This window comes from Mugil cephalus, chromosome 1 (assembly GCF_022458985.1).
Source record: "Mugil cephalus isolate CIBA_MC_2020 chromosome 1, CIBA_Mcephalus_1.1, whole genome shotgun sequence".
NCBI lineage: Eukaryota > Metazoa > Chordata > Actinopteri > Mugiliformes > Mugilidae > Mugil > Mugil cephalus.
This window is the reverse complement of record NC_061770.1, coordinates 30,148,135-30,176,123: the sequence shown is the minus strand read 5'-3', so window position 1 is coordinate 30,176,123 and position 27,989 is coordinate 30,148,135. Positions and strand designations below refer to the sequence as shown.

Sequence of the window (27,989 nt, the reverse complement as noted above, 5' to 3'; positions counted from 1 at the left end):
CAGTTCATTTGTTTAACGAACTATCCCTACGACCAGACCTCACGCCACCAAAGCAGTGGCACATAGTGTGGGTCCCCAGCACAACAGAATGATAAATGTTTGTTATTAAAATGGTTTGATTAAACGTAACTCGGCCCAGCCAGTCTGTATTATTATTTCATAAGACCATTGTCAATGTGAAAGTAACTGTACCACAGGTTATTTCATGAGGACGTTAATGAATTTAAAAGCCGAGGAACGTTCTGCTATAGTTATAATTATCATGACACATGTTAGAAAACACTGACATTTTGTACCACGGAACAAACACACAGAGATGCTCTGACGTGTAGCACATGACTTTTATTCTCATCTTTGAAACTGTCACAAGAAACTCACGTCTCGTCGCTGACCACAAACTATAAAAGCAATACAACCCCTTCAGATACATAAACAACCGCAGCACGTCTAGAACCAGCAGCAGAGTTCATCTGGTGAGAAACTGTGTGAACAGACGAGGCTGATGGAACAAGTTGGTTAAACTGCCTTATGAAAATAAACCGAAACCTCTCTGATACGTTGGTTAAAGCGCACACACTGTCAGGCTTGATAAAATAGTTTAAATTTATAACACAGAACACAAGTGAGAGGTCAAAAGAATGTCAACTATTCTATTTCAGTTTGTACAGTAACTACAACAATTATGGCTCTACTTGTGTCACTTTCTGATTTTCATGTAGATGATGGAACTCCTCCTTTCAGTCAGCGCTTAGCAACCTGCAACACAGCATAGAGAAGACAAATATCATGCAAGTTGTAGATTATAGAAAGAAATTTACTAAGCAAAGCCCCTCGACCAATTAAATGACACTGTCTTAAAGACATGACAATAGAAAGAGGACAAGATAAAAGACTGTATCCGACTTACACACTTAATTGTAGAATAGCAGACGTCATTGTCAACAGGGTCTTGTGTCGCTGAACGAACTCTGGACTCTGCTGCTGTGAAGACAAATAAAAAACTAATGTGTGTCTTCTTTGTTAGAAAAATACATCATGCACAGATATTGGGATTAGCAATGCTATGATTAATTTTAATTCTGACCCAGCTGTGGAGCCAGTTTTTATCTGACAGAAACAGTCAGTTGAAACATATCAGCTTAATGTCTCTTTTACACGATTGGTCCTGCACTTGTTTAAAACCACAACTTCTCATTTTTAGCTTGAACTCATTGGAATTTACTGCGCTAAGTTTCACAAAGACTCTTTGGAGCTTTGGCTTGTTCTACATTTTGTAATCTGATCAGTTGTTGAATTTGGTTCAATAACTTGTGTTTGAGATTAAAAAAATCCCAGTTTCAAATAGAAAAATATAAACTAATACAGAAACTTAAATAACTGAGTCTCAAGTCACATCAAACAATGTAAATGAGTAGCATGCTAACTGTGGTCTATAAGGTTAGAGGAAATACCGTTCTCCTTCCTGGTCGTTGAAACAGTAGCATAGATCACTTGGCTTGCTTCAGGTGCACTGGCCTGTACAGAGCCTAGAAAAAAACCACAATAAATATATATATGTATTTAGTACTGTGTCTGTGAAATGCATTATCTCTCAATGTTAAATCTGTCTGATGCTCTGATGAGTCTGGTTGCCTGTGAATGAAATTCTGCAAAAAACAAAAAATGTCATCTTGAACACGGTCATGGCCCTAAAGTATACAGAGGACCTTATTTTCTACGTAACAATAGAAACACAAGAGGGAAGTTCATTTCATTTGGAAAGTTGAGCGGCATTTAATGAAATTATTACCCAACAGAAGCATTTATAGTGTGAAAAGGTTTGGCCCTAGCACAGAACCCTGAGACACTCCACTCCACTGACTTTTGTGAATGTGGAAGAATTACAAAGATGCAAAGCAAAAACAGTGAGCACAGTGACTAAACTTCACATTATGTTATTCACCTCTTCTATAGGCAAATCTACCAAAGCAGATTAGCAGTCCCACAACCAACAAGAAAAGTGTCAACAAGACGACGATGATGATCCATGGTGTACTTATGGTGGACGAAGAGTCAGGGTTAGAATCTACGTGATCTTCTGTATCTTCTGTATCGACGGTAGAAAAACCTGAAACTGAAAATAATATAATAAAATAATATAATAAAAATAAAATAAAATAAAATAAAATAAAACAGTTTAAAAACATCTCTCACCTCTAATAAACAGCCAGCTCTGTGGTGATTCTCCAACACCAGAGATGTTACATTTGTAGAATCCTTGATCAGACATAGAGACATTTCTGATTATCACATTTCCTGTGGAGCTTCTCCTCCTGAGGACTCCATCTTTATAGAAATCAACTTGGACGTTGGAGGGAGATATTTTGGTTCTGCAGCTCAGAGTCACATCTTCTCCCTCCATCACAAGAAGAGCAGGACTCTCCAGGATCACAGAACCAGCTGAAGAACACAGTCATATTAAATTTATCTAGAAATCACGTTGAGATAATCACAAAATATCACTGCCTCACTGCAAACATACAAGTGACATTGATGTTGACGATGTTACTTCTCTCTCCTCCTTCCTCACACCAGTACTTTCCAGAGTCAACTTGATAAACATTTTCAATGGTGCAGTTAGGTCCTCTTGATATTGTGTTATTAGTGGTGCAACACGATGGTTTACCCCCAATCAATTTACGTTCAACATCACAGTAAAAGACTCCATCACAGTAAAAAGTGACCGACTCATATTCAAAAAACTGCAGTCTGTTTGGAGAGATACGAAGAAAAGCTGCATCTGTGACAAATTCAAACAGAGAAATTTAGTTCAGACATTTACTCCTGTGAACTGATGGGCAACGTTTACAATATTGAAAAGTATAAAAGTAATAGAGGAACTCCTGTGATGATTAATCACATCAATCTCAAGATATTAAGTCTTCTTTTCTACAATTACCCAACAAAAAATCTACTCACCAACTTCCTGATTGTGTGCACACAGCAGGATCATCACAGTCACTGAAGATACAAAGAAAATAGATGAATCAATAAAAGTTTTGTCGTCCCTTATAGCTGCTCAGGATATTCAGCATGTTTTCTATTAAATTTAACAGTTTAAGTTCACTCACTAAATAATATTCAAAGACTTTCATATACATGACCTTTTTAACTGTAAATGAAGTCTTTATTCCTACATTTTACTCTGGAAAGGAGTCAGTACTCACACAGTGCGATGTAGAAAGCTGTGACCTCCATGTTGTCTTGACACTGACTGACTGATGTGTAAAGTGAGAAGTGGTCTCTTCCTGTGTGGCAGGAACCTCCTCTGAGAAGCAGAGGCCTAAATATCAGTGGGTGGCGCAAAGAGTGAAGCCAGAGCAAATCTGCGTTTGGTGCCACTCTGACATTTACTTAATAATGTCCTCCATGTTGGTCTGTAGTTTATTAGCATTCTAATATATACTTTTGAGTCTAGTACAAGTGAGACTCAGAGTAAAATTATCTTAAAAACAGTGCACAAATTTAACAATGTGCTGGGGGTGAAAGTCGCCTAAAAAGACAAAATTTAAAATGTTTTCCTCTTGAAAAGGAATCTGTCTATGGCCACGGTGATATGTCGCACAGGAGCGCCGCAGGGGACTGGCTCCTCTGCACCATTTTGCACAGCCGACTACACCACCACACAACTAACTGTCGGCTACAAAAGGTCTCGGACAACTCAGCCGCCATCAACAATGGAGACAAAAAGGAGTACTGAGAACTGAACCAGAACTTTGTGGCCTGGTGCCAGCAGAAACCATCTCCGGATTAACGCGGGAAAGACCAAAGAGCTGATAGTGGACTTCCGTTGGAGCAAAGCACCACTCCCTCCCAGGGAATGGACACTGAGATAGCGGACTCTTAAAGGTACCTTTGTGTTCACCTAAATAAGAACCTGGACTGCACTGACAACATTATACAGGAAGGGTCAGAGCAGACCCATGTGCTGTGGAGGCTGTGGTCCTTAAGAGTGCAGGATGCCCTCCTGACGTCCTTCTACGACTCTGTGGTTCAGCCATATTTTATGATGTGGTCTGCTGGAGCAGCAGCATCAGCTGGTATCCTGGGCTGCACCCTCGATCGACCTCTTGTGAACTCAATTCAATCAACTTAAGTTATATTGATCATAGAGAATGTTGAAAGTACAAGTGTCCCATGTGTTGAATCAAAATGATTTAGTTGAGAACTGAATCTGGCCTCCACCGGAACGCCAGGAGGAGGACCTCCATTCTCCATTCTTCTGCAAGCAGAAGACAAGCAGGAGATGCTGTGAAACTCAAGATGGAAAAGACTTTTGCACACAGAAGATACGAAGTTGTGCGAGATGCACCAATGGTGGAGTGTTTCATGGCAAGGTGGCCTGCCCTGTTTGAAGTCAGTGAGGTAAGGCTTGTCGTCATGGATTTGCTGATTTATCACCTCCCTCTGCTGTTTTGCTTAGCTGTATGTGTGATGGTGGCTTTCCCCTTGGTGTTTAGCGTTTGAACCTCAATCCATGGTGCTTTTTACCTGTTTTCAGATAAACGCTGAATTCAACAGGATCATCACCGCCTCACTTCAAGCCAAGTTCCTGTCTCAACTGGATCTGCACTCCAACAACCTGACAAAGCTGTTCCAGAATAAAGGAGGGCAGCTAGAGGAATGACTCAAAGCAGACAATGGCTGATGTAAGTGATACAGGTGTACCACATTCATGACAAATATAAATGTAAGAATTTTGACATGATTATTTTGAAAAATACTAATATTTTTTAGAATTGTGGGATTTTCATGGACATTTGTGGAAAGTTTTAGTTGCCGTAAGATGTTTTGTCAAGATTGGCATACAAATTGTATGGAACAAGTCAATTTGTCCATTTGTTTTTTTTACTTCCCCCTTACACTATTTGTGCATCTTTTTGTCTGTTTTAACATTTCCTTAGTTTACTCATTTAGCTTCATATATGTGTCTACCTGCTCTGTCTTTGTGACTTTCCTGGCAATCTACTTCAGGATTTGGAGCTCATAGGAAGGCTCATACTTCAGGAACCCAGGGATCATACTCTCTGAGGAATATGTACCATGTGACAATTTACACCAGTAGTTGACTTTAAAATAAAGCATAAGGGCTAAATTAAGACATTAATCATGAAAATGTTTTCCAGTGTGATGATGCAGATGCTGGATGAGAACGTATCTTTAAGTCTGCATCTACATGAGTGAAGATCCAGAAAACCTTGTATGAGAATATGTGGTGTGTACATGAATCAGTGTTTGCTTTTTTCCTCTTCCACTCTTTTCTTGTTCTCCTATGTGATCACTTGGGTTTGATTGATGAATAGAAAATCCATTGATTATAATTTTGATAATCTATTTAAATATTTTGCTTTTTCATAACATTATAAAAATCAATAGACTTAGACAGATTTTAATGATCCATGAAGGAAATTACTTGGTTAAAGTATCTTTGTTGCACATAAAGTAAACACTAGTGTTTCTTGACTGCTGGTTAAGCTAATTGAACTACTTTGAGACATGGTGGTTGGTTGGTTGTGGGTATTTATCGTTTTCAATATTTTTAAGAAAATCATAGATTATTTGAAAAGTAATTTATAGTTGCACTACTAGGGGAGAGAACCTGCAGTGTCAGTAAGTGTTAGAATGAGCCACAAAGGCATGTGTTACTGGCATTCTGTTAGGCTATGTTGTTTTGTAGCCATTATAAATGTCTTTAATGTTTTTTACTGTTCCAAATGCACAGAGTCCATGTTGTTTAATGTATATATTTTAAAGTTCACAACAAGTTGGTACTGAACTCTGACTTTATCCATTTTTGTTAATGCAAATCATTTTTTTACATTTTGTATTTGCACACACATGAACATTGAACCAATGTCTACAATACATTTGGAATGAGTTAAATCAAGTTAGATTTACAGACATAATATACATAATGAGGTACATGATGAAAATGCGTTAGAGTAACATAATATTGAATAATACTACCATTAAGAAATCAATTTGGAGTAACGGTTGAAAATCGGGTACCCTGGAGGTGAATTATTAACCTTACACAATAAATTGGTGTTAACGGTAACTTACAAATGTGTTGAATCAACATGATTCTTTTTAACAGTTTTAATGTAATTGAAACACTTTGGTTTGACAAGCAATAATTGAGTGAGGGGGAAAAGAGAAACTTATGTCAGTTGAACACAATATGATAGTGTGGGACCGATGAACACGTTCACATTAAGTAAATCCAGGTGGGCTTGGGGGTTTGTTCTGGGCCACATGGTCTGATCTATGCCATGGTCTACGGCCTTGTGAGCATTTGTACTACATCCCTTATTAACTGACTGGCTCAGTTAATGAATGTTGAGTAACTGCTACCAATCAGAGCCATTTAGTTGAATGAACTAATTAAGCTCCACATGCTCAGATGATGTGCATGACTACTGATATTCTTCTGGCCATCACTACATTAAGCCCCACCCACAATTCTTTGATTGACCTTTGCTGGAGCAGAATCCCAATCCCAAGAGACTTCAGAGGGAAGGAAGGAAGGGAAGGAAGAAAGGGATTGATGATGGTCTTCAGACATGAAAGGATGTGGTACCAGACTCTGGAATAGACAATATATCTCTGAAGCGCCCTTTAAATCTGTCAAGGTTCTCAGTCATCCAGGTCATGGTAATCCATGGTATCCATCGGAAAATCTGTGCCAGATTATTTACGCAGTCCTGGATTTTAAAACATCTACAGGAATTCTCTCCCTTTGATGCACTACCATGACTAACCAGTAAGAGGTAGCAATAGGCCGTGAGGCTTCTAGCCTGCCAGAAAAGAAGAAGAAGAAGATTTAGATTTTTTAAAAAGACTTTATTTACAAAAAACTAAAAACAAAAACTATTTATTCTCAGATGGTCAGACAGTCCTCTGTTTGTAGCACTCCATTCATCACTTGGCATAAGACATGGTCGTGTTCCCACAGCTGCAGAAAACTGTCCATATTTTCTGTTGCCTTGTGGAAGGTAAATCCATGTTTTATTCTGGTTCTAACGTTATATTTCCACATGATCTCAGTGCCCAAATGTGTCTTTCCTTGTGCTTTGTCTCTTCTTGTCCGGTATATCGCTAGTTTTGCCTCACTGATTAAAAAGTTTGGGGATGTTAAAGAGAAATTAGCCACCTCCCTCCACACAAGCTCAGGAGGACTGGTCAGATACGTCAGAGCATACTGCACCCTGAATGTGGCCGTCGTATTGGCCAGGTGGGCAAGGCCCTGGCACCCCTCCTCCCTAGGTAAAAACAATACAGCTTGAGGCACCCAATGAAAATTTTTCCAGACAAAGTTAGCCCTTCTAGTCTGAATCTGGACAAGCAGGCCTGATGGAGGGTCCAGACAGGCCAGTCGGTGCCACAACAGAGAGGCTATTAGGTAATTTAAAACTAACACCCTGTCTCTGTAGGACATCTGGTCATGGAGCCAGTTCCACTTTGCTAGCTTCAGCTCGACTTCTTCTGTCTGGTTTTCCCATTATTTTTCTCATATGCTCTGTTTCCTAAGAAAGCCCCCAGGTACTTAAAACCATCTACCTTCTAGGTTAGATTCTGTGGTAGCAGAGGGAGGTTTTCCTTCCACCCACCAGCTGCTAGGGCCTCATACTTGGTCCAGTTTATCTTGGCAGAAAATGTGTCAGTTGAAGTCCAGGCTGTAAAGTGACATAGTACTTCCTTCTTTGCGGCCATGTTCACGGTTGCTCCCTTGTGCGTTGTCTTATCCAAACGGAGATAAAACCTGTTTTCATCCACGGGAGCAGTGTTAGGCCGGACGATTTCTGCCAACCAGGCGAAGGTAATTGCTGGAACACTCGTTCTTTAGTGATCACTCGGTCAGTTTTTTTTTCTGTGACTTCATTTGATAGAGTCCCAGCCAAGGTCCACCATCTATCTGGAAGTTTCCAGCTGGGTTTGTGCGAGGTTTCCAGAGATCCAGAGAGATTGTTTCCAGAGTCCATGATCCATAGATTCCCAGTGTGAGCTGGGTGGCTTGCCACATCGAAACTACTGATATTGAACTGAGTGCGGTATAGGATTCCTTCATTCCCCCTTCCCCACGGACTGTGTGGTAGGACTAAATACACATACACTGATACACTGAAACACTTGACACGGATCTGAAGAAAAAGGGCCTCAACGCTAACTTTGGGACAGAGGGTTTTATTTTGCTGGCTTTATTATTTTAGTTTGTATTTTTTATTGAATGCTTTGCAACAAACTGTTGTATTTTTAATCCTGTATGGGTTATTAATAACAAGTGGTCACACCAAAAACTCAAACACTTGTTGCCTGTGTTTTTTTTTTTTATTACTCAACAACAAAGGCTCTTTTTCAAGCTTATAGTCTTCTATTACTGGTCCATCTATTAACATTGGCTAGTACTTACACGTGCTCTGTTTCTGCATGGTAAGAAGGGTTACATAGTGCATCTACGTCTCCTTATGTTTAACTAAAACCACCACATTGTCAGCATATGCAGATAAAATCACATTTTTCTTAAAACCAGGTAAAACCAGATTATTTAAGTTTAAACATTTTTTGGAGGAGATTTCCAGGGACAGTGCATAGAGCATCCCAGAGAGACCACAGCCCTGCCGGACACTTCTATGCACCCTAAAAGGAGCACACAGACTACCATAAACCTTGACCACACTCTCAATGTTACTGTACAACACCTGGACCAGGGCAATAAAACCAGGGCTGAACATAAACCTCCTCATAAAATTACATTGACATGACATCAAATGATATTACAAAAATCATGATCAAACAGAAAGTGGCTGGAAAGGTGAAAATAAGGTTATGCATTCAATTTCTTAGTGAGGTTAGTGAAAATCAAATTATTTCTGTGGAAGCTAACAAAAAATAAGTCAACTGATAGTGATAGAATAAACATGAAAATAGTAAAAATGACTATTGACTGTATTACTAAACCACTATGTAATGTTTATAATCTTTTATTTAAAACTGTTGTTTTTAAATCAACAATTATTATAATAAGTAACAATTATGGACCGGTGTCATTACTCCCCCAATTATCGAAAGTGCTAGAAAAGTTATTTTGTTCAAAACCTTTTGGACAAATCAGTCTACTGCTTTGGCAATAATGGAAATCATAAAAGAAATCACAACAGCAATCGACAGATGGAAATATACAATAGCGCTTTTCATTGATTTAAAGAAGGCATTCGATACAATGGATTACTTGATTGTAACTACTATGTTGAATAATTATGGTGCGACAGGAATTGTTCTAAACTGGTTAACTAGCTATTTATAATATAGACAACGATATGTGCATTTTGCTGGCAATACATCTAAATGTTTGAACACTGAATGTGGGGTTCTGCAAGGTTCGGTTTTGGGGCCAAGACTTTTTATTTTATACATCAATGACATTAGTGAAGTTTCTAAATTGTTACAGTTTATTTTGTTTGCAGATGACATAAATTTCTTCTGTTCAAGAGATGACTTAAAAACATTATCTGAACATATTGAAGGTGAAATGGTGAAACTTAAAATTTGGTTTGATGAAAAGTTATCATTAAATCTGATAAAAAACAAGTTTATGGTTTTTGCAAAAAGAAGCAAAAGGGAAATTTCATTATCCATTGATGGAGTTAATATTGAGAAGGTATCAGAGTTTAGGTTTTTGGAAATCATAATGGATGGAAATCTGGCATAGAAGTCACATGTATCATATGTTAAAAAACACTGTCAATGAATATTTTTATTTTGTACAAAGTCAAGTATGTTTTGGATTGCAAAACAATGAGAATGTTGTGGTGTTCACTTATTTTGGCTTATTTGAGTTACTGGGCAGAAGCGTGGGGTAATACATACATGAGCAATGTAATGCCTTGGTTCTTAGAGTTTTTACCAGAAAACCTGCAAAAGCTTTTTGTGTTTGCTTGAGAAGATGAAAATCATAGAAGAACATTTGATTTTAAGCACCAAGTTACTCAGACTACTTGAAAACAAATGTGTATTTCGGTTCTTGGGGTAAAAATATAGAATTCCCAACTACAGGAGTTGAAAGATTGCACAAATATTCATCAGTTTAAAAGAAAAAATTATGCAAGGAATGAGTAAATAAATAAATAAATTGATTAATTGTGTTGAGCTCTGAACTCTTTGAGTGCCATGTTGTTGATGTTGGTTGCGGCCCTGATTGCAGACTCCATAGAAGTCTCGATCCAGGGGTGAGGGGAGGCAGTGTGTTCGCCAGCAAAGTGCACCCTGCCTTTGTGTCTGAAGAGCTCTTTGGCGTAATTTATGTGCTGGTAGGGGGTGAACAGAGCGAAGGCACCCAAACTGTAGGGATCCACACCCCATCTCTTCACCAGGACCCCCATGCAGAGGGTCTTCACCTGCTCACCATGAATCAGGGCCAATTCTTTCAGAACCAGCTCCTTCAAGTCTTCGTCACTCGCACCTTGGAAGAGGAGGGAGTCATCAGACCAGGTGTAGGAAGCCAGGAGGACGCGAATGGTTTCATTACTCGGGAAACTGTGGCTGGGGTAGTAGATGAAACAAGAGGGCCGGTCTGTGATGCTTTTTCCTCCTTTAATGCCGTCTTTCTCCCAGAACTTCTCACTGAAGGTGAGGAGGATTTTAGTGGAGCTATCGTAGTGGACGGCCCGCATGGCCTCCATCTTTCTGATGGAGAGAGGTGGCAAAAACTCAATAAAGAGGGCTGCTTTGGCCGTGGTTGTTACCAGGACGGCATCAGCTGCAATTCCTGTTAAGTGGGCACCTGGAGCTGTCTGATACCACACATTTACACCGTCATCTGTGTGGATGATGGATTTGATCTTGGAGTTGAGGAGTATAGGGACGTCGAGGATGTTGAGGAAAGCTTTGGGGAGGAGGTCCAACCCACCAATCAGTTCATATTACCTTAAAACCAAAAAGACAAACAGTTAATACTATTTACAGATTCGTACATACTGAGGTGATCATACTGAGAATGTAAAATGTGTGTAGGCTCAGAGAGAAACAAGCAGGCTGTGTATGTTTAGATTAGATCTCAGTTATGATCTGAGTCATGGTTGTGTTTACATCTGAGATGTAATGTCTGTCACAAAAGCCGGGACAAGCCCACATCTCTATCGTATTTTTGCACTTCAAACCGTGTCATCTTTGTAGAGGTGAATTTTGGTTCTTCAGGGACTTTTCTGATGGCAGTTTTATTAAGGTGAGAAGATGTGTTTCCATGGACTCATAGGCCAAAAAAACGTTTCTGGCAGTCTGGCTGTACAACTTTCCAGTTGTGCTGATTGTGAATATTTGTTACTTTGAGTTTTGGACGTACTGTGTCTTGGATGACTGAGAATCTTCCCAGACATCAGTTCAAATAATTTAGCTCTACTAGTTTGCATCAGGAGACAATAAACAGCTGACATGGGAAGAACAAAATAGAAGAATGTGCCGGGCCTTACGTGGTTTCATCGCTGATGTCAGTTTGGTCGTAGATCATCTCACTCAGCGCAGTGTACATCATACTCTGTTCATTAAGCAGTTCTCCGATCATCCTGATGGCTTCTGGACTCAAACCTCCTTCTTCTTTCAGGTACTCCTTCAGAAACATAGGTTCGCATTGCAAAATCAGTTCTCATGTATTCACATAAAATCCATATTTTCAAATATGGTGATTAAGATACTGTTGGATGCTGGTTTTCCTGGACAAACTTTAAACTGCCAAAGTAAAATATTTTAATGAGCTCTGCTTTCAAATAATCAACCTTTGGGAAAAGCACACCCAGTTTAGGCCTCACAATACATTCACTTTAAACCATTTTGTTCGATCACATTTTACCTTCACAGAATAATGGTCATATTTTTTCAGAGCCGCCCAGCAGCCATGAGCCTCCACTTCATCTTTCACCTACAAAATGAAAAGAAAAAGAAAATTAGGGGAGGCACAGTGGGGTGGTGGTTAGCACTGATGCCTCAGAGCATCAGCCTGGGTTCTCTCCGGGTACTCTGGCTTCCTCCCATTGTCCAACGACATGCTTGCTAGGTTCATCGGTGATTCTAAATTGGCTGTAGGTGTGAGTGTAAATGATTGTCTGTCTCCCTGTGTCCAGGGTGTACCCCACCTCTCACCTAATGACAGCTGGGATAGGCTTCAGCCCCCCAACCTGAGCCTCTAGAGGACAATTGCTTACAGAAAATGAATGAATTAATTATATTTATATCGCTTATATAGCTGTATACTAGCTTAATTGATCTAGTACTAGCATGCTGTGTTTTTTACAAACAACTCATTAAACCCAGTAGTTGTACTGATGACTTCTATCTGACAGCACTACTGTGGTACATAAATTTAGTACAAAGACAATAAAATGAAAAATAAAAGATGTTTGACAACTCAAAATAGCAAGTATAAGCACGGTAATTTCAGTGAATCTTTCTCAAGTACCTTCTTCAGAGCTTGTTGCAGCAGCTCGTCGGCAGACTTCCCTTTCTCACTTGGCTTCACCTTGTACTTTAGAATATCAGGATTCTTTTTCACTGCTTCCGTCCTCTTCCGAATCCCGTTAACCAGGTAAAAAGTGTTGGGGTCATCCATGACAAATTTCCTCAGCTTAACCTCCAGCTGCTCAGCAAACCAGAGGACTATGCTGTTGACAGAGACACTGATGTGAGAAAAATGTCTTGACACTCGTGGGTGTTTGGATATTACCAAGCTTCATCATCATCTTCCCCTCAGTGTTGAATAGTCTGCCAATTGTACATTGTAGCCTCATAAGGAACCCTAATCACTGTCATGTTAGTTTGAAAGATGTTTTTTATATGTTTATCTTCAAATCTTTGACGTACCGGTGAAAACTTGGGATCCTCATGGCCCCCAGTTTGGCGTACCAGCCCTCCTTTTCATTCCTGTAAGTTTCCACTCGTCCTCCAACTCGTCCACTAGCTTCAACAATGGTTACCTTGTTCAAACGGGAAAGAAATACAAACAAGATGAGGAAAATGTGTTGTCGCAGTATTAACTGTGTACTGCTACTAGGACAGTTAGTAGTATTATGCTATTTATTAATAGTGGTGATAAGTCGTGATGCTCTTTATGCTTCTATACATAGAAAAGCTTTTATTAGTATTTGATTTTCTTTTGAACCTAAATGCCCTGAGACTAGACTACGAGAATGAGTAAAGAAACATTCCCACAGATGCCTGTGGCAATCGCTGTGATAAATAGATTATCTTGAAGTCTGTTTAATTAACAAAGCAGCTAATGACTTGGGAAGGCTCCTGCTTTCCCTTTTGTCTTTTGTATCTCAGCTGATATAACACACACACTTCCAGTTATAGCATAATTAGGTGGTCACAAATAGTCTCTCAAAAGTTCTCTGGTGGGTCGTCTCCAAAATTATTAGTATTGGTCAGGTCGCACGTACCTTGTGTCCTGCTTCTTGTAGCAACTTGGCCGCCGTCAGCCCAGCTACGCCAGCCCCAACGATGACAACGTGATGAGACGTGTTTAGGTGGAAAGGCCAGTCTCCACAGTCTCCATCAGTTGGTCGTAGTCTTTGTCCTCCAGACAATCAGCCAGATGCTCTTTCAGCCTGACACCTGCCGTGGCATGGTACAGAGCAAGCAGCAATGCAACGATGGCAACTGGAGACACAATGAAATGAAAACATTGTGTTTAAGAGTTTAACACAAGCTGCCAAGATGGTAAACTTGTGTTTGACCTTGGTTGCGTCGCACTCAGTGACTAATACTGTAACCAAAACAGTCATTTTGATTTCAGTAAAGTGAAATGACTACATGTTGACACAGAATCACATGTATTCGACGGGAAAGTCCAGTGAAATGAATGATGAAATTCACACTCCAGACATCCATCTGAAAAAAGCAGAACTACAACTTTCTTTAATGTTTTTTTATACTGCAGACGGAGAGTCGATGTAGGAACTGATGAGAGCCATAGTGTACTTTCAATTTCACTGCTGACATACAATCCAGGTCAGACTGAATTAAGAGAGAAAAAACTCACCAAATTTCCACGCTTTCTCATTCAGATCCATCTAGGTTTTGAGGTGTGATGAGACGAGAGGAGGAGGAAGAGAAAGTGCATTAGAAATTATTATTCAGTCGTGGAATGTTCTGATGAAGCATGAAATATTATATATGATCAATACAGAAGTAATTCAGCCATGCAGATACTGATGTCTGTGTAAAGTTACATTTACTTCTTTGTATTATCCCAGGAACTGAACAAATCTATTAAAAGGTGGAAAAAAACTACAGCAATACATCTTTCTTTCTAGAGGAACTGATTCCTACCCTTCCAGGTGTTTAAAAGTCAAACCTGCAGTCGCTGTAGTCTGTGACTGAAACAACTCCTTGAATACTTTGAATTTGTGCTGGGTTTCTTCTCATCTGATCTGCTCGAATGTAAATGCAGCGACTTGCTGTCATCCTCTTTATTTATTCCTCAGAATCAGATGATGTTGCGTTACCAAGCCAGGTCACGTGATTGACACATGAATGCATCAATGCCGTCAAATCAGGAAATTGCTGTGACTGACTCATTCATCCTGGATTTTTGTCATTGTGAATGTAGAAGAGGCCACACCTCACATCTTCAAGCAAGGTTTAAAGGAGTTGGTGGTTGTTAATTTACTGGTATGAGTGTCCACCAAGGACCCCAACATTCACATGTTTTGACTCTTCCCATGATGCACCTCTGGACTCCAAATTGCACCATTAGCAATGAGGCTAATATGAATGTGAATGGGCTCTGGACTCAAGTGGTTATCTGTTGATGATAATTAATATAATTAGTATACAATATAAAGAATAAAATACCAAAGTGCATATTACATTAATCAAATACAGAGAGGAAGGGAGACCTATCGTGGCTTAAACTGACATTTGCTGACATGTTAGTCATTAACCAAAATGACCACTATGACCTAGATCTGAGCAAGTACTATAATGTGCTTCTTCTCTCTGACATTAAACCATTCATGTGAATTATAAGATGGAAACAACAATAATTTATGTCTGTGTTATACGTTTTTTTTATCCATTTTAAAAATATCCCTTTTTTTTATTTTTCTATGCTAATATTTGATAGAATAACATCATCAACATTTATTGTAAACATTCCTCACTTTTTATAACAATATTTTATGTTAAAATGAAATTGTCATGTTGTACTTTTTTTGTGAAACAACCATATGTTAAATTCATTTATTAAGTAGTCAGTGAGTTGAATCATGACACAACCTTGATCAGTATATTGTGCGATACGTGATTCTACAATAACATGTGGCCCCCCACATCATACTAGTGCTACCACCCAGAACCTCGACCACCTCTCCTCCTATATCACACCATATGCAAAGAACATGTGTGTCGTATCTGACAATAACTTAAGTTTCTACAGGCAGGTAAATTCTGTTGTCAGGTTCAGTTTCCTTCAGCTCAGAACCATCTCTAAATTCAGGCAATTCCTATCACCCTCTGATGGAGAAACAGTTATTCATGCATTCATATCATCCAGGCTGGACTACTGCAACTCCCTCCACTCAGGTATCAACCAGACCACCATCTCCTGTCTCCAACTAGTCCAAAACGCTGCCGCCGGGTTATTAACAAGGTCAAAGAAGCACGTCACTCCCATTCTTGCATCATTATACTGGCTCCCCGTTCATTTTAGGATACACTTCAAAATTCTTCTGCTTGTTTATAAATCCCTCCATGATCTCGCCCCTTCACATATCTTTGAGCTTCTCACCCCTTACACCATCACCAGAACCCTCAGATCCTCAGATCGTGGTATGTTGGCTGTGCCACTTTTGGGGAAGAAAAAGGCAGGAGAGCGGGCCTTTTCTGTTGCAGCCTCTCAGCTCTTTTAAGAAGCACCTTAAGACTCATCTGTATTCCCTGGATTTCAGTGGCATTTTATTTGTTTTTATTTCCTCATCTGGTCACCCTGGATGTTAATAGCTTTTCACTTGTTGAGACAGTGGTGTTGATCTGTAATTTAAACGTTTATATGACATGTTGAATGTGAAGCACTTTGATGCAAATGCCGTTTGCTTTTAAGGTGCCATATGAATGAAAATTAAACTTATTGTGATGGATTAATTCTGAGGTTAAAGCTCAAACCATGATAGCACACAGATTCTTATAACTCAGTCTCAACAGAATTACTCCCATGCAGGATGACCCAGTGACAAAATATCAATCAAATACTACTCACAAAAGTAATCAAGTGTACAACCCAAATGCAGCATTGGACAGTCGATTAATGACACAACATTTAAGTCTTCATTCTTTAACACCGAGTGTGTCATATGTGATCCAGGGGTTTCTGAGACATCTCTCCACCCACACAATCAACACTGTAAAGAATTTAAGATGTGCCATCTGCCCCCTAGTGGATTTATCCAAGCACTGTAACCATTCAAGTTGAGTCTTATACAGTAAGACTATATAATTCTTTTTACTGATGTTTGAATATTTACTTTACTGCAAAAACCAATAATTACTGCATGCTGTATACGTTATGTTACAGTAAAATCATGTTGAAAGTTGTGGATCAAATACACTATACGACCTGTAGTACAATCTATACCTGTAGCACAGGTCTCAGTCCAGCACATAGTAGCAGGGTGTAAGATGCTAGCTGGGTCAGCATACATGGAACTAAGTGGCTGGGATAGTGTACAGGAACATCTGTACCCACTGTGGAATAGAAGTACCCAAGTCCCAATGGGTCACACCACTGAAGGTGGTTAGAACATCAAGGCCAAGGTTCTGTGGGACTTCAGCTTCCAAGTTGAAGACAAACAGGTACTGGCAAACAAGTGGACATAGTGGTGGTGGACAAGGAGCAGAAGGCGATACTGTCTGACCTCAACATCAGAAAGAAGGAACACTAAAAGGTTGAATAGTACCAAGGCTTGAAGGAGCAGCTGGAACAGATGTGGAAGGTTAAGGTCAGCGTGGTCCCCTTGGTAGGAGGAGCACTCAGGGCAGTGACTCCCAAACTGGGAGGGTGGCTCCAACAGATCCCAGGAACAACACCTGAAACCTCAGTCCAGAAAAGGATGGCAATCCTAGGAGCAGCTAAGATACTGAACCCTCAAACTCCAGACACATAGTCTATTTTTTTCTAAACAAGGATAGAAGCTCAAGCAAAATAAAACAGTATCATAATAATGTGGATGGTTGCGGTGAATGCCAAATGTATCAAATATGATACAAAGCAAATTATATGTGGAAGTGGTTAAAACCTATTTAATAGTTTATTTAATAGTGACCGACCGATTATCGGTAACAGATATATCGGGGCCCAATAGGAGTGCTCCACTTCTATCGGGGGTTCTATCATATCGGTGAAATGTTTCGCCGATAGAAAAAACAAAGTGTGACAACGACAAAAGAACCCGCTGGTGTACTGATTTATTTTGTCCAGTGGAGCGCGCTGTGCTCACCCAGATCGACTCAGCTCACATTTCAGTGAGACCCTCACTAAACCTCCCGATCATCTGACAAGTCAGTGGATAAACCAGCGGACTTTTCCCCCTTTACCACAAGTCACGGTAAGTTAGTTCATGAAATAAGTAACTGTAAACATGAAAACACCTTTGGAGCAACAATTAAAGGCCACATTACATAATCATATCGGTGCAAAATCTATGCACAATCGGCCGGTTTTCATTCGAGCTCAAAAACTCACTATATCGGTTGCATATCGGCTATCGGTGATTGCACCTCCTCTAATATCTGCTGTCTTTATCGGGCCAAAAAATCCCAATCAGTCGGACACTAATTTAAAAGTCCCATAAGTACCTAATTTAAAAATATTTTTGACTAATATATGATATCTTAGCCTACAAGTAAAAGGAAACAGAGGGTAAGTACACTTTCTCACAAATTGTGTTTTCAAGATAAAATTGACTTGGCAAGTGTTACTATTCTCACAGACAGAGCAGTCGGATCTGCAGGACCACAGATGATGAGAAGGTAAGATAGACTTCAACTTTCAAGTAAGATAGATTTCAGTCATCCGAATCATGGTAATCCAAAAAATGCCATTTGCTAGATTGGTGTTGGTTCATGGTGGCTACATTGGCAGCTGTCAGTGCTGGTGACCTCAGTTGGACAGTGGCCGGGCCGGGTGGTGTCTGGGCGATGGGGGGTCCCTCGTCCCACAGTCTCCACCCTGGTAGATTGTCTCTGGCTCTCCACTGTCAGGGGAAAGAGTTCGGCGCATGAAATGTTGGTGGTGGGGGGAACCCATGTGCACTATGGTGTTGGTTTTCTGGGCGTGGGTCTGACCCCCCTGACCTTACTCTGGCCTCTGATGGTCTCATATTTAGATATTTAGGGAATGCCCACATGAATGTGAGATGTCACCTGCCAGCTTGTGCTGGGTCACATCAATAAGAACTGATGAGTCCCATCTAATAAGGACTGGACTGCTCTTTTACTCTATCACTATTTGCCCTATCTTTGACTTATGGCCTCTATTGGGACACCCTTACCCCCCTGGACTCTCCAGACCATTCCTCCAGAGATCTGCACAGAACTCCCCTTGACCCCCTGAAACCTGAGGTGGCGAGGTGTAGCACTGTCCTACCTGCCACAAAAGGTCACTCCACTCAATAAATACCAACAAACTAGCTCACAGGGAGGGCCACTGATGGTCACACACACTGAAACAATAAAATATTCAGCTGCAAGAATAGAACTGCATAAATCTCTGATGTTGACATCCTGTTTCAGAACCAAATGCACACAATGCGTTGGCAGAAAGTCTCATAGAAAAGTTAGAGTGAGTCAGACTGAAGAGGTACAAGTATAAATGTAGGCTACAAATGCATGTTCCAGGGTCCAGTACTGTACTACCTTAAATGAGCCTTTAAACACAGCACCTGTGTCTCTTAACAGTTCCATCGCTTTATCTTGAACTGAATCGCATGTCAACACTGTTGCAGTTCTGATTTTGTTGTTAGATTCAGTGCATTTGTGTAACCAACTATCCCTACGACCAGACCTCACGCCACCAAAGCAGTGGCACATAGTGTGGGTCCCCAGCACAACAGAATGATAAATGTTTGTCATCATACGTGGTTTGATTAAACGTAACTCGGCCCAGCCAGTCTGTATTATTATTTCATAAGACCATTGTCAGTGTGAAAGTGACTGTACCACAGGTTATTTCATGAGGACGTTAATGAATTTAAAAGCCGAGGAACCTTCTGCTATAGTTATAATTATCATGACACACGTTAGAAAACATTGACATTTGGTACCACGGAACAAACACACAGAGACGCCTTGATATGTAGCACATGAGTTTTATTCTCATCTCTGAAAATCTCACAAGAAATTCTCGTCTCGTCGCTGACCACAACCTAAAAAAGCAATACAACCCCTTCAGATACATAAACAACCGCAGAACGTTTAGAAGCAGCAGCAGAGTTCATCTGGTGAGAAACTGAACAGACGAGGCTGATGGAACAAGTTGGTTAACCTGCCTGACGAAAATAAACTGAAACCTCTCTGATGTGTTGGTTAAAGCGCACACACTGTCAAGCTTGATAAAATAGTTTAAATTTATAACACAGAACACAAGTGTGAGGTCAAAAGAATGTCAACTATTCTATTTCAGTTTGTACAGTAACAACAACAATTCTGGCTCTAATTGTGTCACTTATTGATTTTCATGTAGATCACAGAGCTCCTCCTTTCAGTGAGCGCTTAACAACCTGCAACACAGCATAGAGAAGACAAATATCATGCAAGTTGCAGAGTACATAAAGAAATTTACTAAGCAAAGCCCTTCAACCATTTAAATGACACTGTCTTAGAGACATGACAATAGAATCCGTCCTTGGAGACAGAGTTTAAAGTGTTGGAGATTCATACGGGATGTGTATATGCTGCACTGACAAAAGACGAGGAGCTCGGTGGCTCAAGGTTTTTAAGTTGCTTTTGAGTTTTCTGTCTATAACTGGACAGCAAGAATGTGCTCGTAGAAAGAGGAGGAGATAAAAGACTGTATCTGACTTACATACTTAACTGTAGAATAGTAGGAGTCACAGTCAACAGGGTCTCGTGTCACTGAATGAAGTCTGGATTCTGCTGCTGTGAAGACAAATAAAAAACTACACGTGTGTTTTCTTTGTTAGAAAAATACATCACACACAGATATTGGGATTAGCAATGCTATGATTAATTTTAATTCTGACCCAGCTGTGGAGCCAGTTTTTTATCTGACAGAAACAGTCAGTTGAAACATATCAGCTTAATGTCTCTTTTACACAATTGGTTCTGCAGTTGTTTGAAACCACAACTTCTCACTATTAGCTGGTATTCAATAGTATTTATGCTGCATGAAGTGTTTGGCTTGTTCCACATTTTGTAATCTGATCAGTTGTTGAATTTGGTTCAATGACTTGTGCTTGAGATAAAAAAAATGCCAGTTTCAAATAGAAAAAATGTGAATTAATAGAGACACTTAAATAACTGAGTCTCAAGTTATGTCAACCAATGTAAATGCTGAGTTGCATGTTAACTGTGGTCTATAAGGGTAGAGGAAATACCGTTTTTCTTCCTGGTCGTTGATACAGTAGCATATATTGGTTGGCTTGGTGCAGCTGCATTGGCCTGTACAGAGCCTGGAAAAAAACAAAAAAACAATAAATATGTATATTTAATAACTTCGGAATGTTAAATCTGTCTGATGCTCTGATGAGTCTGGTTGCCTATGAATGAAATTCTGCAAAAAAAATATGGCATTTTGAACAGGTTCATGGCCCTAAAGTACACTGAGTACCTTATTTTCTATGTAACAATAGAAACACAAGAGGGAAGTTCATTTAATTTTTACCCAAATTATTACCTAACAGAAGCATTTATAATGTAAAAAGCTTTGGCCCTAGCACAGAACCCTAAGACACTCCACTGACTTTTTTGAATGTGGAAGTGGATGAAGCAAAGCAATACCAGTGAGCACAGTGACTAAACGTCACGTTATGTTATTCACCTCTTGTACAGGCAAATCTGCCAAACGAAATCAGTAGTCCCACGACCAACAAGAAAAGTGTCAACAAGACGGCGATGATGATCCATGGTGCACTTATGCTGGACGAGGAATCAGGGTTAGAGTCTACGTGATCTTCTGTATCTTCTGTAACAACAGTAGAAAAACCTGAAACTGAAAGAGATGGGAATAGTTTGAGTGTAAACACGTACGAAGATTAGTTTAAATAAGTGTAAACACTTTATGAATCTTAATTTAAATAAACAACATGTCTCACCTCTAACAGACAGCCAGCTCTGTGGTGATTCTCCAACTCCAGAAATGTGACATTTATAGAATCCTTGATCAGACATGAAGACATTTCTGATGATCACATTTCCTGTGGAGCTTCTCCACTTGAGGACTCCATCTTTATAGTAATCAGCTTGGATGTTGGAGGAAGATTCTTTTGTTCTGCAGCTGAGAGTCACATCTTCTCCCTCCATCACAGGAAGAGCAGGACTCTCCAGGATCACAGAACCAGCTGAAGAACACAATCATATTTAATTTACCTAGAAATCACAATATCTTCTGTATCGATGGTAGAAAAACCTGAAACTGAAAGAGACGGGAATAGTTTGAGAGTGTAAACATGTACAAGATCAAAAATAAACATGTCTCACCTCCAATAGACAGCCAGCTCTGTGTTGATTCTCCAACTCCAGAGATGTGACATTTGTAGAATCCTTGATCAAGCATAGAGACTGTTTTGATGATCAGATTTCCTGTGGAGCTTCTCCACTTGTGGACTCCATCTTTATAGAAATCAGCTTGGATGTTGGAGGAAGATATTTTGGTTCTGCAGCTGAGAGTCACATCTTCTCCCTTCATCACAGGAAGAGCAGGACTCTCCAGGATCACAGAACCAGCTGGACAACACGATCATATTTAATTTATCTTGAAATCATGTTGAGATAATCACAAAATATCAGTGTCAAACTGTAAACATACAAGGAACATTGATGTTTATGATGTTACTTCTCTCTCCTCCTTCCTCACACCAGTACTTTCCAGAGTCAACTTGAAAAACTCTTTCAATGGTGCAGTTAGGTCCTCTTGATATTGTGTTATTAGTGGTGCAACACGAAGGTGTCTCCCCAATCGACTTATGTTCAACATCACAATAAAAGACTCCATCACAGTACAAAGTGACCGACTCATATACAAAAAACTGCAGTCTGTTTGGAGCAATACGAAGAAAAGCTGCATCTGAGACCAAGAAAAACAGAAAAATTCAGTTTAGACATTTACTCCTGCAATCTGATGGACAACGTTTACAATATTTAAAAGTATAAAAGTAATAGAGGAACTCCTGTGATGATTAAACACATCAATATCAAGACATTAAGGCTTCTTTTCTTAAATTAACCAACAAAAAATGTTCTCACCAACTTCCTGATTGTGTGCACACAGCAGGATCATCACAGTCACTGAAGATACAAACAAAGTAGATGAATCAATAAAAGTTTTGTCGTTTCTTATGGCTACTCAGGATGTTCAGCATGTTTTCTATTAAATGTGTAATACATCAGTTAAAAGCATTAAATTTAAGTTAACTCAGTTTTAGTCTGGAACAGAACCAGTACTCACACAGTGCGATGCGGAAAGCTGTGACCTCCATGTTGTCTTGATGCTGACTGAACTGAAGTGTAAAGTGAGAAGTGGTCTCTTCCTGTGTGGCGGGAACCTCCTCTGAGAAGCAGAGGTGGTGGAAATAGCCTCAATATCAGTGGGTGGTGCAAAGAGTGAAGCCAGAGCAAATGCGTTCAGTGCAACTCTGATATTTGCTTAATAATGTCCTCCAAGGTCTATACTTTATTAGCGTTCTAACACAAACTTATGAGTCGAGTACAACTGAGACTCAGAATAAAATTATCTTAAAAACAGTGCAGACATTTAACAACGTGCTGGTGGTACAATGCCTAAAAAGACAAAATTTTAAATGTTTTCTAGATTGTAGAAAACATCCGGTAGCAATGACATGATTCCCACTGCATTCAGCAATCCTTTCACTAGAACTGGGTCCAGAGTTTGTAGAGAAATACCACAAAGCACACATATTCTATGTTTGTATTCAAAGCACTGCTCCCTCCCAGGGAATGGACACTGAGATAGCAGACTCTTACAGGTACCTGGGTGTTCACCTAAATAAGAACCTGGACTGCACTGACAACATTATACAGGAAGGGCCAGAGCAGACCCCATGTGCTGTGGAGGCTGAGGTCCTTAGGAGTGCAGGACGCCCTCCTGAGGTCCTTCTACGACTCTGTGGTTCAGCCATCTTTTATGGTGTGGTCTGCTGGAGAAACAGCATCAGCTGGTGTGCTGGGCTGCACCCTCGATCGACCTCTTGTGAACTCAATTCAATCAACTTAAGTTATATTGATTATAGAGAATGTTGAAAGTAAGAGCTTCCTATGTGTTGAATCAAAATGATTTAGTTGAGAACTGAATCTGGCCTCCACTGGAACGCCAGGAGGTGGACCTCCATTCAGAGGGAGTGCTCCTGCAAGCAGAAGACAAGCAGAAGATGCTGTGAAACTCAAGATGGAAAAGACTTTTGCACACAGAAGATACGAAGTTGTGCAAGATGCACCAATGGTGGAGAGTTTTATGGCAAATTGGCCTGCCCTGTTTGAAGTCAGTGAGGTAAGGCTTGTCGTCATGTATTTGCTGATTTATCACCTCCCTCTGCTGTTTTGCTCTGCTGTATGTGTGATGGTGGCTTTCCCCTTGGTGTTTAGCATTTGGACCTCAATCCATGGTGCTTTTTACCTGTTTTCAGATAAACGCTGAATTCAAAAGGATCATCGCCGCCCCACTTCAATCCAAGTTTCTGTCTGAACTGGATCTGTACTCCCACAACCTGACAAAGCTGTTCCACAATAAAGGAGGGCAGCTAGAGGAACGACTCAAAGCAGACAATGCTCAAAAGGCTGAAGTGATACAGGTGTACCACATTCATGACAAATATAAATGTAAGAACCTTAACATGATTTTTGTTTTGGAAAATATTCATATTTTTTAGAATTGTGGGAATATCATGGACATTTGTGGAATGTTTTAGTTGCTGTATATTGTTTTGTCAAGATTGGCATACAAATTGTATCGAACAAGTCCATAAGTCCATTTGTTTTGTTTTTTTACTTTGCCCTTACACTATTCGTGCATCTTTTCGTCTGTTTTAACCTTTCCTTAGTTTACTCATTTAGCTTCATATATTTGTCTTCCTGCTCTGTCTTTGTGACTTTCCTGGCAATCTACTTCATGATTTGGAGCTCATAGCAAGGCTCATACTGCAGGAACCCAGGGATCATACTCTCTGAGGAATATGTACCCACGTGACAATTAAATAAAAATAATAAATCCAGGTGGGGTTGGGGGTTGGTTCAGGGCCATGGTCTACAGCATTGTGAACATTTGTACTTTATACATGCAGGCGTTTTTGGTATCGTTCTGTGACTACATCCCTAGTGATCTAGTGTTCAAACTGACTCAGTTAATAAATGTTGTACTACTACCTTTGCTGAAATCACAGCAACAGGACGACAGTAGACGTCTGAGTAGATGGTTTCATGAAAACATAGCTATTAATAGGTCTTCTACATTCCTCGTCCAGTAACAGTAGAGAGGAAAGGATGGATGACGGTCTTCTTAATTTAATTTACTTCAATTCCTATTACCCTTAAATTACCATGGGTCAGTCGCTAATATATAAGAGGTCAAAAACTGATTGGAAAGTCAAAGACAACTGATCAAGAAAGGCTCGAATAATGTGGCCACATCTTCTGTCCTGGTTAAATGATTGGCAGCTGAGTCAGATCTGATGACAATAAACTAAAATGTAAAAGAGCTCAGGAATGATTTGCATTTTGGAATACGTGATGGTTCAGGCTTGTGGTTTGCTGGGTAACTATTAAATAAAATAATATACGCACCAGATTCAAGAGAACCAACACAACGTAAACCTGTGATTTGTTGTAGCTGCAAGCCTGTGGGTTTCTCTGTTTTATTCTTCATGATATTCATGAATATTATTATTCTATTTACCACCTCAATCCTCAATTTACACTAGTTTTATATTCTTCACGTACTAGCGTGGCGTCATGTAGGGATTTTTTTTGAGGAAGCCAAGTGAGACAAAAACAAAAGTCTACGCTTTTTAGGAGGTGGGGGACGGGAAGGGGCATGTTGCAGCTTGTATATCACTATTTCATAGTGGCCAATTACAGGTGAGCAGTGTCATGACAGCAGCCTCTTTTGATTGTGTTAGACTGACTGTGTCAGATTATTCTAAAATAGGACACCCTTGTAAAACTTAGTCATTGAAAGATGTTCAATTCATCCTGAAGGTAACTTCTCATTGGAGTCTCAAAAAATCATCAGAAGTCTAAGTCCAGAGCATCAGAATGATCTTTATTGCGGGCAAAAAAGGAGAGCAGCATCACAGGACAAAAAATTGTCACCACGACCCCGCTCTAAGGTGCGAGGGCTACTGTCCTCATCTTTTATACCTTTGGGACGTCTCAAGTCACACCCTTGTCCATCTCCTACATGGGGCACACCCTCACCAGCCCCTTATTTTAACCAATCATACCCTTAGAAATTGTCTTCATCACTGTTGATGGGCCACATGGCTCTGGAGTCCAAAACGCTGCCTCCCGGTTATTAACAAGGTCAAAGAAGCCAGACCACATCACTCCCACTCTTGCATCATTACACTGGCTACCTGTTCATTTTAGGATGCACTTCAAAAGTCTTCTGCTTGTTTATAAATCCCTTCATGGTCTCCCCCTTCATATATCTCTGAGCTTCTCACCCCTTACACCAACACCAGAACCCTCAGATCCTCAGATCGTGGTATGTTGGCTGTGCCACGTTTGGGGAAGAAAAAGGCAGGGGAGCGGTCCTTTTCTGTTGCAGCCCCTCGGCTCTTTTAAGAAGCACCTTAAGACTCATCTTTATTCCCTGTATTTCAATGGCATTTTATCTGTTTTTATTTCCTCATCTGGTCACCCTGGGTGTTAATAGCTTTTCATTTGTTGAGACAATGATGTTGATCTATAATTTAAACTTTTATATGTTGTTTGTGAAGCACTTTGGTACAAATGCTGTTTGCTTTTAAGGTGCTATATGAATGAAAATTAAACTTATGTGATGGATTCATTCTGAGGTTAAAGCTCAAACCATAATAGCACACAGATTCTTATAACTCAGTCCGAACAGAATTACTGCCATGCAGGATGACCCAGTGACAAAATATCAGTCAAATACTACTCATAAACGTAATCAAGTGTACAACCCAAATGCAGCATTGGACAATTGATTAATGACACAACATTTAAGTCTTCATCCTTTAACACCAAGAGTGTCATATATGATCCAGGGATTTCTGAGACATCTCTTCACCGACACAATCAACACTGTAAAGAATTTAAGATGTGCCATCTGCCCTCTGGTGGATTCATCCAAGCACTGTAACCATTCAAGTTGAGTCTTATACAGTAAGACTATATCATTCTTGTTACTGATGTTCCAGTGTGAATATTTACTTTACTGCAATAACCAATAATTACTGCATGCTGTATATGTTATGTTACAGTAAAATCATGTTGAAAAGTTGTGGATCAAATACACTATACGACCTGTAGTACTATCAGTACCTGTAGCACAGGTCTCAGTCCAGCACAGAGTAGCAGGGTGTAAGATCCTAGCTGGGTCAGCATACATGGAACTAAGTGGCTGGGATAGTGTACAGGAACATCTGTACCCACTGTGGAACAGAAGTACCCAAGTCCCAATGGGTCACACCACTGAAGGTGGTTAGAACAACAGGACCAAAGTTCTGTGGGACTTCAGCTTCCAGGCTGAAGACAAACAGGTCCTGGCAAACAACTGGACATAGTGGTGGTGGACAAGGAGCAGATGGCAATACTGTCTGACGTCAACATCAGAGAGAAGGAACACTAAAAGGTTGAGAAGTACCAAGGCTTGAAGGAGAAGATAAAACAGATGTGGAAGGTTAAGGTCAGCGTGGTCCCCGTGGATAAGGAGCACTGGGGGCCGTGACTCCCAAACTGAGAGAGTGGCTCCAACAGATCCCAGGAACAACACCTGAAGCTTCAGTCCAGAAAAGGATGGCAGTCCTAGAAGCAGCTAAGATACTGAACCAGCAGAACCCTCAAACTCCAGACACATAGTCTATTTTTTTCTAAACAATGATAGAAGCTCAAGCAAACTAAAACAGTATCATCATAATGTGATGGGTAACTTGCAGTGAATGCCAAATGTATCAAACATGATACAAAGCAAATTATATGTGGAAGTGGTTAAAACCTATTTAAAATAGTGACCAACCGATTATCGGACACAGATATATTGGGGCCTGATAGGACGGCTCCACTTCTATCGGGGGTTCTATCGTATCGGTGAAATGTTGTGCCGATAGACAAAACAAAGTGTGCCAACAACAAAAGCACCCACTGGTGTACAGATTTATTTTGTCCAGTGGAGTGCACTGTGCTCACCCAGATCGACTCAGCTCACATTTCAGTAAGACACTCCTCGACCCTACACCAAGAAACCTCCTGATCATCTCACCAGTCAGTTGTCCAACCGATGGACTTTTCCCCCTTTTCCACAAGTCACGGTAAGTTAGTTCATGAAATAAGTAACTGTAAACATGAAAACATCATTGTAGCAACAATCATAGGCCACATTACATAATCATATCGGTGCAAAATCTATGCACAATCGTCCGGTTTTCATTCCAGCTCAAAAACTCACTATATCAGTTGCATATCAGCTATTGGTGATTGCACCTCCTCTAATATCTGCTATCGTTATCAGGCCATAAACTCCCTATCAGTCG

At 40.1% G+C, this 27,989-nt stretch overlaps 2 protein-coding genes across 3 annotated transcripts; both read right to left on the bottom strand.

Annotated features, from left to right (window-relative positions):
- Positions 1-10,172: 10,172 nt before the first annotated feature.
- LOC125024027 (L-amino-acid oxidase-like) lies at positions 10,173-14,099 on the bottom strand. Its single transcript, XM_047611659.1, is given in 8 exon segments — positions 10,173-10,962; positions 11,505-11,641; positions 11,882-11,950; positions 12,488-12,689; positions 12,889-13,001; positions 13,467-13,555; positions 13,558-13,686; positions 14,069-14,099. Coding segments are annotated over 8 exon segments (1,560 nt in total).
- Positions 14,100-19,391: 5,292 nt separating this feature from the next.
- Positions 19,392-22,745, bottom strand: LOC125009448 (low affinity immunoglobulin gamma Fc region receptor II-like). Of its 2 annotated transcripts, none has more exons than XM_047587432.1 (9): positions 22,709-22,745; positions 22,507-22,548; positions 22,070-22,327; positions 21,742-21,987; positions 21,357-21,602; positions 21,083-21,253; positions 20,640-20,714; positions 20,108-20,181; positions 19,392-19,802 (listed from the first exon to the last, which is right to left on the bottom strand). In XM_047587432.1, the coding sequence occupies exons 1-9, from the start codon at positions 22,737-22,739 to the stop codon at positions 19,767-19,769; spliced, it is 1,179 nt and encodes a 392-aa protein (XP_047443388.1). In that variant the 5' UTR covers positions 22,740-22,745; the 3' UTR covers positions 19,392-19,766. The 2 variants fall into 2 exon arrangements, with proteins under 2 accessions (XP_047443388.1, XP_047443396.1); XM_047587440.1 differs by having other exon boundaries at positions 20,112-20,181.
- Between the last annotated feature and the right edge of the window lie 5,244 nt (positions 22,746-27,989).

Excerpts from the sequence above, each read along its gene's own strand:
- LOC125009448 (XM_047587432.1), bottom strand. The coding sequence starts at position 22,739 with ATGGAGGTCACAGCTTTCCGCATCGCACTGT. Across the intron at positions 20,715-21,082 it reads CAGATTTGCCTGTACAAGAG|GCTCTGTACAGGCCAATGCA; the intron begins GTGAATAACATA and ends GTTTTTTTCCAG. Across the intron at positions 19,803-20,107 it reads ACTATTCTACAGTTAAGTAT|GTTGTTAAGCGCTCACTGAA; the intron begins GTAAGTCAGATA and ends GCTGTGTTGCAG.